Source organism: Oncorhynchus masou, chromosome 12 (assembly GCF_036934945.1).
Source record: "Oncorhynchus masou masou isolate Uvic2021 chromosome 12, UVic_Omas_1.1, whole genome shotgun sequence".
Classification (NCBI taxonomy): Eukaryota; Metazoa; Chordata; class Actinopteri; order Salmoniformes; family Salmonidae; genus Oncorhynchus; species Oncorhynchus masou.
The window spans coordinates 87721377-87733494 of record NC_088223.1 but is presented as its reverse complement, the minus strand read 5'-3'; the positions used below and the strand labels follow the sequence as shown (position 1 = coordinate 87733494).

Genomic DNA, 12118 nt, shown 5'->3' with positions numbered 1-12118 from the left:
CCTGTAGCTGTTTCACCTGTAGCTGTTGTAGCTGTAGCTGTTTCACCTGTAGCTGTTTCACCTGTAGCTGTTTTACCTGTAGCTGTTGTAGCTGTTTCACCTGTAGCTGTTTCACCTGTAGCTGTTTCATCTGTAGCTGTTTCACCTGTAGCTGTTGTAGCTGTTTCACCTGTAGCTGTTGTAGCTGTTTCACCTGTAGCTGTTTCACCTGTAGCTGTTTCACCTGTAGTGTTGTAGCTGTTTCACCTGTAGCTGTTTCACCTGTAGCTGTTTCACCTGTAGCTGTTGTCTGTTTTTCACCTGTAGCTGTTTCACCTGTAGCTGTTTCACCTGTAGCTGTTTCACCTGTAGCTGTTGTAGCTGTTTCACCTGTAGCTGTTTCACCTGTAGCTGTTTCATCTGTAGCTGTTGTAGCTGTTTTACCTGTAGCTGTTTCACCTGTAGCTGTTTCACCTGTAGCTGTTGTAGCTGTTTCACCTGTAGCTGTTGTAACTGTTTCACCTGTAGCTGTTTCACCTGTAGCTGTTTCACCTGTAGCTGTTTCACCTGTAGCTGTTTCACCTGTAGCTGTTTCACCTGTAGCTGTTTCATCTGTAGCTGTTTCACCTGTAGCTGTTTCACCTGTAGCTATAATAAATGTTTCCTGATGATTGATGTTATGAAACACATTTATCTCGTGGCTTGTATCCATCCAGAATCATTTCACTCCCTTAAGAGACGTGTGGATATATGGATGCTGCGCATTTAGTCTTTTTCTCAACTGTACATCCTTCGGAAAAGAAAATATACTATGTAGAACCTAAAAGGGTTCTTCGACTGTCCCCATAGGAGAACCCTTTGAAGAACCCTTTCTGGTTCAATGTAGAAGCCTTTTGGTTCCAAGTAGAAGCCTTTTGGTTCCAAGTAGAACCATTTTGAGTTCAATGTAGAATCCTTTCCACAGAGGGTTCTACATGGAACCCAAAAGGGGTTGTAATTTTTTATGTCATTTTCTATGAGAAGGCTGTGAAATTTGAATCTGACAGCTTACTGGAGTGTGTTTGTGGGGGGGGGGTGTAACATGGTGTGAAAGGCACAGCTGGGACACAGATTGGCTCATTAAAACTGACTAAATCACTGAGTGATTATGGAAGGCGGAATTGGAATGATTGGCCTAATACTGGAATTGTATCTGAGTAGCAGCCATCGCTTGTATGTCAGTGGCAGCCATCATTCGTATGTGAGTAGCAGCCATCACTTGTATGTGAGTAGCAGCCATCACTTGTATGTGAGTAGCAGCCATCACTTGTATGTGAGTAGCAGCCATCACTTGTATCTGAGTAGCAGCCATCACTTGTATCTGAGTAGCAGTCATCACTTGTATCTGAGTAGCAGCCATCACTTGTATGTGAGTAGCAGCCATCACTTGTATCTGAGTAGCAGCCATCACTTGTATCTGAGTAGCAGCCATCACTTGTATCTGAGTAGCAGCCATCACTTGTATCTGAGTAGCAGCCATCACTTGTATCTGAGTAGCAGCCATCACTTGTATCTGAGTTGCAGCCATCACTTGTATCTGAGTAGCAGCCATCACTTGTATCTGAGTAGCAGCCATCACTTGTATCTGAGTAGCAGCCATCACTTGTATCTGAGTAGCAGCCATCACTTGTTTCTGAGTAGCAGCCATCACTTGTATCTGAGTAGCAGCCATCACTTGTATGTGAGTAGCAGCCATCACTTGTATCTGAGTAGCAGCCATCACTTGTATCTGAGTAGCAGCCATCACTTGTATCTGAGTAGCAGCCATCACTTGTATCTGAGTAGCAGCCATCACTTGTATCTGAGTAGCAGCCATCACTTGTATCTGAGTAGCAGCCATCACTTGTATCTGAGTAGCAGCCATCACTTGTATCTGAGTAGCAGCCATCACTTGTATCTGAGTAGCAGCCATCACTTGTATCTGAGTAGCAGCCATCACTTGTATCTGAGTAGCAGCCATCACTTGTATCTGAGTAGCAGCCATCACTTGTATCTGAGTAGCAGCCATCACTTGTATCTGAGTAGCAGCCATCACTTGTATCTGAGTAGCAGCCATCACTTGTATCTGAGTAGCAGCCATCAGTTGCATGTCTCTTCTGTCTTTTTCTGTTTCCATCTTATATATTCTGCAATCCACTCCCAATCATGTTCTCTTTCACTTGCTCTCGCTCCCTCACTTCCTCCCTCTCTCTCTCTCTCTTTCCTTCTCGCCATACCTCCCTCTCTCCCCCACCCTCGTTACCCCTCTCTCTCGCTCTCTCTCCCCCACCCCCCCCTCTCTCTCTTTCTCTTTCCTTCTCTCTCTCTCTCTCTCACTCTCTCTCTCACTCTTCTCTCCTCTCTGACTCTCAGGCAGGGGGAAAGCACTACCACCCCACCTGTGCCCGTTGTGCCCGCTGTCTCATGATATTTACAGAAGGAGAGGAGATGTACCTGACAGGTGAGTAAAGGCTCTCTTCCTGTTGATGATAACACCATCATTAAATAATTAGTCATATACTAATTATATAAGCATTTTAATAATTATATTTTCGATGTACTGTGTCATTTCCTTTGACCTACAATGCACTTCGATGGTGAGTCTTATTCGCTTATGAAGTCATATGGTGGTAATTTGCTCTTGGTGACATTGGTCCAATGCGATTGATCGCTAATGAATTAGCAGTGGGGGATGCCCAACCACCATCTACTTCCAGAAGTCAGTATTGGATGACCAGGACAGACTCCTCAGAGGGAGATTCAGACTACTGCTCAGCAGGGCCCTGACCTGTCATTACTCTGAATTATGGCAGTTCTATAAACAGTCTCCCACCATTATTGATCACAGCTGTACTGTACATCATTGAAGAGACTGGCCTTAACTGTCTATTCTACAGAGCCTCTGATGGCCACTCAATACAGCTGTGGAGAAGTGGTCTGCTGGCTTCTCATCACCGATCAGCTCCATCAAATGGCACCCTAGTCCCTATATAGTGCACTACTTTGACCAGAGCTCTATGGCACCCTAATCCCTATTTAGTGTACTACTTTGACCGGCGCTCTATGGCACCCTAATCCCTATACAGTGCACTACTTTGACCAGGGGTCTATGGCACCCTAATCCCTATATAGTGCACTACTATTGACCAGAGACCTATGGTCAAAAGTAGTGCACTATGTAGGGCATAGGAACACAGCGACAGGGACACTTCCAGGGTTCAGACAATGCTAAACCATTCTACTCCACATCATCAACATGCAACTCCACATCATCAACATGCTACTCCACATCATCAACATGCAACTCCACATCATCAACATGCTACTCCACATCATCAACATGCAACTCCACATCATCAACATGCTACTCCACATCATCAACATGCTACTCCCCATCATTAACATGCTACTCCACATCAACATGCTACTCCATATCAACATGCTACTCCACATCATCAACATGCTACTCCACATCATCAACATGCTACTCCACATCATCAACATGCTACTCCCCATCATCAACATGCTACTCCACATCATCAACATGCTACTCCACATCATCAACATGCTACTCCACATCATCAACATGCTACTCCACATCATCAACATGCTACTCCACATCATCAACATGCTACTCCACATCATCAACATGCTACTCCACATCATCAACATGCTACTCCCCATCATTATCATGCTACTCCACATCATCAACATGCTACTGCACATCATCAACATGCTACTCCACATCATCAACATGCTACTCCCCATCATCAACATGCTACTGCACATCATCAACATGCTACTCCACATCATCAACATGCTACTCTACATCATCAACATGCTACTCCACATCATCAACATGCTACTCCACATCATTAACATGCTACTCCACATCATCAACATGCTACTCCACATCATCAACATGCTACTCCACATCATCAACATGCTACTCCACATCATCAACATGCTACTCCACATCATCAACATGCTACTCCACATCATCAACATGCTACTCCCCATCATCAACATGCTACTCCATATCAACATGCTACTCCACATCATTAACATGCTACTCCACATCATTAACATGCTACTCCCCATCATTAACATGCTACTCCATATCAACATGCTACTCCACATCATCAACATGCTACTCCACATCATCAACATGCTACTCCACATCATCAACATGCTACTCCCCATCATTAACATGCTACTCCATATCAACATGCTACTCCACATCATTAACATGCTACTCCACATCATTAACATGCTACTCCCCATCATTAACATGCTACTCCACATCATCAACATGCTACTCCACATCATCAACATGCTACTGCACATCATCAACATGCTACTCCACATCATTAACATGCTACTCCACATCATTAACATGCTACTCCCCATCATTAACATGCTACTCCACATCATCAACATGCTACTCCCCATCATTATCATGCTACTCCACATCATCAACATGCTACTCCACATCATCAACATGCTACTCCACATCATCAACATGCTACTCCACATCATCAACATGCTACTCCACATCATCAACATGCTACTCCACATCATCAACATGCTACTCCACATCATCAACATGCAACTCCACATCATCAACATGCTACTCCACATCATCAACATGCAACTCCACATCATCAACATGCTACTCCACATCATCAACATGCTACTCCACATCATCAACATGCTACTCCCCATCATTAACATGCTACTCCACGTCATCAACATGCTACTCCCCATCATTAACATGCTACTCCATATCAACATGCTACTCCACATCATCAACATGCTACTCCACATCATCAACATGCTACTCCACATCATCAACATGCTACTCCACATCATCAACATGCAACTCCACATCATCAACATGCTACTCCACATCATCAACATGCTACTGCACATCATCAACATGCTACTCCACATCATCAACATGCTACTCCACATCATCAACATGCTACTCCACATCATCAACATGCTACTCCCCATCATTAACATGCTACTCCACATCATCAACATGCTACTCCACATCATCAACATGCTACTCCACATCATCAACATGCTACTCCACATCATCAACATGCTACTCCACATCATCAACATGCTACTCCCCATCATTAACATGCTACTCCACATCATCAACATGCTACTCCCCATCATTAACATGCTACTCCACATCAACATGCTACTCCACATCATCAACATGCTACTCCACATCATCAACATGCTACGCCACATCATCAACATGCTACGCCACATCATCAACATGCTACGCCACATCATTAACATGCTACTCCACATCAACATGCTACTCCACATCATCAACATGCTACTCCCCATCATTAACATGCTACTCCACATCATCAACATGCTACTCCCCATCATTAACATGCTACTCCACATCAACATGCTACTCCACATCATCAACATGCTACTGCACATCATCAACATGCTACTCCCCATCATCAACATGCTACTCCCCATCATTAACATGCTACTCCACATCATCAACATGCTACTCCACATCATTAACATGCTACTCCACATCAACATGCTACTCCACATCATCAACATGCTACTCCCCATCATCAACATGCTACTCCACATCATCAACATGCTACTCCCCATCATTAACATGCTACTCCACATCAACATGCTACTCCACATCATCAACATGCTACGCCACATCATCAACATGCTACGCCACATCATCAACATGCTACTCCCCATCATCAACATGCTACTCCCCATCATCAACATGCTACTCCACATCATCCACAGGGAGGCGACTCAATATTAGGAAGGTGTTCTTAATGTTTGCTATACTCAGTGTACATATTGGATATAATGTGCCGTATTATACAGGAAGCATTTGAAAAAGAGATCAAGGTCTCAAAATGTCTTCCCTGTTAAAATAAAGATGAAACAAATGCTACTCTCAAACACTCAACATTAGCAGCATGTTATAGCACAGGAGCACACTTTTTGTTTGACCTTTATTTAACCAGGCAAGTCAGTTAAGAACAAATTCTTATTTTCAATGACAGCCTGGGAACAGTGGGTTAACTGCCTGTTCAGGGGCAGAATGACAGATTTGTAACTTGTCAGCTCGGGGGTTTGAACTCGCAACCTTCCGGTTACTAGTCCAATGCTCTAACCACTAGGCTACCCTGCCGCCCCAAGGATAATTTATGAGGGGGACCTCAAGGAGGGCTGAGTGATCGGGGCTCAGGGAGCCACTCAATTATACCAGCCACGTAACAAAGGCCAGTGAATCAATCCAACACGCTGCATGGCTGGGATGAGAAGTGGCATGTTGTTAGAGATCCTACAGAGCTTTTGTTCTGATTTATTTCTGCCTCCCCAGGCTCTGTTATAGGCTACCTCCCAGGTTCTGCCAAGGCTACCTCCCAGGTTATATTATAGGCTACCTCCCAGGCTCTGTTATGGCCTACCTCCAAGGCTTTGTTATAGGCTACCTCCCAGGTTATATTATAGGCTACCTCCCAGGCTCTGTTATAGGCTACCTCCCAGGTTATATTATAGGCTACCTCCCAGGCTCTGTTATAGGCTACCTCCCAGGCTCTGTTATAGGCTACCTCCCAGGCTCTGTTATAGGCTACCTCCCAGGTTCTGCCAAGGCTACCTCCCAGGTTATATTATAGGCTACCTCCCAGGCTCTGTTATGGGCTACCTCCAAGGCTCTGTTATAGGCTACCTCCCAGGTTATATTATAGGCTACCTCCCAGGCTCTGTTATAGGCTACCTCCCAGGTTATATTATAGGTTACCTCCCAGGCTCTGTAATAGGCTACCTCTCAGGCTCTGTTATAGGCTACCTCCCAGGTTCTGCTATAGGCTACCTCCCAGGCTCTGCTATAGCCTACCTCCCAGGCTCTGTTATAGGCTACCTCCCAGGTTCTGTTATAGGCTACCTCCCAGGTTATATTACAGGCTACCTCCCAGGTTATATTATAGGCTACCTCCCAGGTTATATTATAGGTTACCTCCCAGGTTATATTATAGGCTACCTCCCAGAATATATTATAGGCTATCTCACAGGTTATATTATAGGCTACCTCCCAGAATATATTATAGGCTATCTCACAAGTTATATTATAGGCTACCTCCCAGGCTCTGTTATGGGCTACCTCCCAGGCTCTGTTATAGGCTACCTCCCAGGCTCTGTTATAGGCTACCTCCCAGGCTCTGTTATAGGCTACCTCCCAGGTTCTGTTATAGGCTACCTCCCAGGCTCTGTTATAGGCTACCTCCCAGGCTCTGTTATAGGCTACCTCCCAGGCTCTGTTATAGGCTACCTCACAGGCTATATTATAGGCTACCTCCCAGGTTATATTATAGGCTACCTCCCAGGTAATATTATAGGGTACCTCCCTGGTTATATTACAGGCTACCTCCCAGGCTCTATTATAGGCTACCTCCCAGGTTATATTATAGGCTACCTCCCAGGCTCTGTTATATGCTACCTCCCAGGGTCTGTTATGGGCTACCTCCCAGGCTCTGTTATAGGCTACCTCCCATGCTCTGTTATAGGCTACCTCCCAGGCTCTGTTATATGCTACCTCCCAGGCTCTGTTATGGGCTACCTCCCAGGTTATATTATAGGCTACCTCCCAGGCTCTCTTATAGGCTACCTCCCAGGCTCTCTTATAGGCTACCTCCCAGGTTATATTATAGGCTACCTCCCAGGCTCTATTATAGGCTACCTCCCAGGCTCTATTATAGGCTACCTCCCAGGCTCTCTTATAGGCTACCTCCCAGGCTCTGTTATAGGCTACCTCCCAGGTTATATTATAGGCTACCTCCCAGGCTCTCTTATAGGCTACCTCCCAGGCTCTGTTATAGGCTACCTCCCAGGCTCTGTTATAGGCTACCTCCCAGGCTCTCTTATAGGCTACCTCCCAGGCTCTGTTATAGGCTACCTCCCAGGCTCTCTTATAGGCTACCTCCCAGGCTCTCTTATAGGCTACATCCCAGGCTCTGTTATAGGCTACCTCCCAGGTTATAGTATAGGCTACCTCCCAGGTTCTGTTATAGGCTACCTCCCAGGCTCTGTTATAGGCTACCTCCCAGGTTATATTATAGGCTACCTCCCAGGCTCTGTTATAGGCTACCTCCCAGGCTCTGTTATAGGCCCTCTCCCAGGTTCTGTTATAGGCTACCTCCCAGGCTCTCTTATAGGCTACCTCCCAGGTTATATTATAGGCTACCTCCCAGGCTCTGTTATAGGCTACCTCCCAGGCTCTGTTATAGTCTACCTCCCAGGCTCTGTTATAGGCTACCTCCCAGCTTCTGCCAAGGCTACCTCCCAGGTTATATTATAGGCTACCTCCCAGGCTCTGTTATGGGCTACCTCCAAGGCTCTGTTATAGGCTACCTCCCAGGTTATATTATAGGCTACCTCCCAGGCTCTGTTATAGGCTACCTCCCAGGTTATATTATAGGTTACCTCCCAGGCTCTGTTATAGGCTACCTCCCAGGCTCTGTTATAGGCTACCTCCCAGGCTCTGTAATAGGCTACCTCTCAGGCTCTGTTATAGGCTACCTCCCAGGTTCTGCTATAGGCTACCTCCCAGGCTCTGCTATAGCCTACCTCCCAGGCTCTGTTATAGGCTACCTCCCAGGCTCTATTATAGGCTACCTCCCAGGTTATATTATAGGCTACCTCCCAGGCTCTGTTATATGCTACCTCCCAGGGTCTGTTATGGGCTACCTCCCAGGCTCTGTTATAGGCTACCTCCCATGCTCTGTTATAGGCTACCTCCCAGGCTCTGTTATATGCTACCTCCCAGGCTCTGTTATGGGCTACCTCCCAGGTTATATTATAGGCTACCTCCCAGGCTCTCTTATAGGCTACCTCCCAGGTTATATTATCGGCTACCTCCCAGGCTCTATTATAGGCTACCTCCCAGGCTCTCTTATAGGCTACCTCCCAGGCTCTCTTATAGGCTACCTCCCAGGCTCTCTTATAGGCTACCTCCCAGGTTATATTATAGGCTACCTCCCAGGCTCTCTTATAGGCTACCTCCCAGGCTCTGTTATAGGCTACCTCCCAGGCTCTGTTATAGGCTACCTCCCAGGCTCTCTTATAGGCTACCTCCCAGGTCTCTGTTATAGGCTACCTCCCAGGCTCTCTTATAGGCTACCTCCCAGGCTCTCTTATAGGCTACATCCCAGGCTCTGTTATAGGCTACCTCCCAGGTTATAGTATAGGCTACCTCCCAGGTTCTGTTATAGGCTACCTCCCAGGCTCTGTTATAGGCTACCTCCCAGGTTATATTATAGGCTACCTCCCAGGCTCTGTTATAGGCTACCTCCCAGGCTCTGTTATAGGCTACCTCCCAGGTTCTGTTATAGGCTACCTCCCAGGCTCTCTTATAGGCTACCTCCCAGGTTATATTATAGGCCACCTCCCAGGTTCTGTTATAGGCTACCTCCCAGGCTCTGTTATAGGCTACCTCCCAGGCTCTGTTATAGGCTACCTCCCAGCTTCTGCCAAGGCTACCTCCCAGGTTATATTATAGGCTACCTCCCAGGCTCTGTTATGGGCTACCTCCAAGGCTCTGTTATAAGCTACCTCCCAGGTTATATTATAGGCTACCTCCCAGGCTCTGTTATAGGCTACCTCCCAGGTTATATTATAGGTTACCTCCCAGGCTCTGTTATAGGCTACCTCCCAGGCTCTGTTATAGGCTACCTCCCAGGCTCTGTAATAGGCTACCTCTCAGGCTCTGCTATAGGCTACCTCCCAGGCTCTGCTATAGCCTACCTCCCAGGCTCTGTTATAGGCTACCTCCCAGGTTCTGTTATAGGCTACCTCCCAGGTTATATTACAGGCTACCTCCCATGTTATATTATAGGCTACCTCCCAGGTTATATTATAGGCTTCCTCCCAGGTTATATGATAGGCTACCTCCCAGAATATATTATAGGCTATCTCACAGGTTATATTATAGGCTACCTCCCAGAATATATTATAGGCTATCTCACAAGTTATATTATAGGCTACCTCCCAGGCTCTGTTATGGGCTACCTCCCAGGCTCTGTTATAGGCTACCTCCCAGGCTCTGTTATAGGCTACCTCCCAGGCTCTGTTATAGGCTACCTCCCAGGTTCTGTTATAGGCTACCTCCCAGGCTCTGTTATAGGCTACCTCCCAGGCTCTGTTATAGGCTACCTCCCAGGCTCTGTTATAGGCTACCTCCCAGGCTATATTATAGGCTACCTCCCAGGTTATATTATAGGCTACCTCCCAGGTTATATTATAGGGTACCTCCCTGGTTATATTGCAGGCTACCTCCCAGGCTCTATTATAGGCTACCTCCCAGGTTATATTATAGGCTACCTCCCAGGCTCTGTTATATGCTACCTCCCAGGCTCTGTTATGGGCTACCTCCCAGGCTCTGTTATAGGCTACCTCCCATGCTCTGTTATAGGCTACCTCCCAGGCTCTGTTATATGCTACCTCCCAGGCTCTGTTATGGGCTACCTCCCAGGTTATATTATAGGCTACCTCCCAGGCTCTCTTATAGGCTACCTCCCAGGCTCTCTTATAGGCTACCTCCCAGGCTCTGTTATAGGCTACCTCCCAGGCTCTCTTATAGGCTACCTCCCAGGCTCTCTTATAGGCTACATCCCAGGCTCTGTTATAGGCTACCTCCCAGGTTATATTATAGACTACCTCCCAGGTTCTGTTATAGGCTACCTCCCAGGCTCTGTTATAGGCTACCTCCCAGGTTATATTATAGGCTACCTCCCAGGCTCTGTTATAGGCTACCTCCCAGGCTCTGTTATAGGCTACCTCCCAGGTTCTGTTATAGGCTACCTCCCAGGCTCTGTTATAGGCTACCTCCCAGGCTCTCTTATAGGCTATCTCCCAGGTTATATAATAGGCTACCTCCCAGGTTATATTATAGGCTACCTCCCAGGCTCTGTTATAGGCTACCTCCCAGGCTCTCTTATAGGCTTTCTCCCAGGTTATATAATAGGCTATCTCCCAGGTTATATAATAGGCTACCTCCCAGGTTATATTATAGGCTACATCCCAGGCTCTGTTATAGGCTACCTCCCAGGTTCTGTTGTAGGCTACCTCCCAGGCTCTGTTATAGGCTACCTCCCAGGTTATATTATAGGCTACCTCCCAGGCTCTGTTATAGGCTACCTCCCAGGCTCTGTTATAGGCTACCTCCCAGGCTCTGTTATAGGCTACCTCCCAGGTTCTGTTATAGGCTACCTTCCAGGCTCTCTTATAGGCTACCTCCCAGGCTCTGTTATAGGCTACCTCCCAGGCTCTGTTATAGGCTACCTCCCAGGTTATATTATAGGCTACCTCCCAGGTTATATTATAGGCTACCTCCCAGGCTCTATTATAGGCTACCTCCCAGGCTCTCTTATAGGCTACCTCCCAGGTTATATTATAGGCTACATCCCAGGCTCTCTTATAGGCTACCTCCCAGGCTCTGTTATAGGCTACCTCCCAGGTTATATTATAGGCTACCTCCCAGGCTCTCTTATAGGCTACCTCCCAGGCTCTCTCATAGGCTTCCTCCCAGGCTCTCTTATAGGCTACCTCCCAGGCTCTGTTATAGGCTACCTCCCAGGTTATATTATAGGCTACCTCCCAGGCTCTCTTATAGGCTACCTCCCAGGCTCTGTTATAGGCTACCTCCCAGGTTCTGTTATAGGCTACCTCCCAGGCTCTGTTATAGGCTACCTCCCAGGCTCTGTTATAGGCTACCTCCCAGGCTCTGTTATAGGCTACCTCCCAGGTTATATTATAGGTTACCTCCCAGGTTATATTATAGGCTACCTCCCAGGTTATATTATAGGTTACCTCCCCGGTTATATTATAGGCTACCTCCCAGGCTCTATTATTGGCTACCTCCCAGGTTATATTATAGGCTACCTCCCAGGCTCTGTTATATGCTACCTCCCAGGCTCTGTTATGGGCTACCTCCCAGGCTCTGTTATAGGCTACCTCCCATGCTCAGTTATAGGCTACCTCCCAGGCTCTGTTATATGCTACCTCCCAGGCTCTGTTATGGGCTACCTCCCAGGTTATATTATAGGCTACC

The 12118-nt window shown here is 46.8% G+C and overlaps 1 protein-coding gene across 1 annotated transcript in view; it reads left to right on the top strand.

Annotated features, from left to right (window-relative positions):
• Window positions 1-12118, top strand: part of LOC135549416 (actin-binding LIM protein 3-like) — an 80746-nt gene that overhangs the window by 13150 nt on the left and 55478 nt on the right. Inside the window, exon 6 of the mRNA XM_064979386.1 lies at window positions 2371-2458. Coding sequence (XP_064835458.1) covers window positions 2371-2458 — 88 coding nt within the window. The remainder of the gene's footprint in view (window positions 1-2370; window positions 2459-12118) is intronic.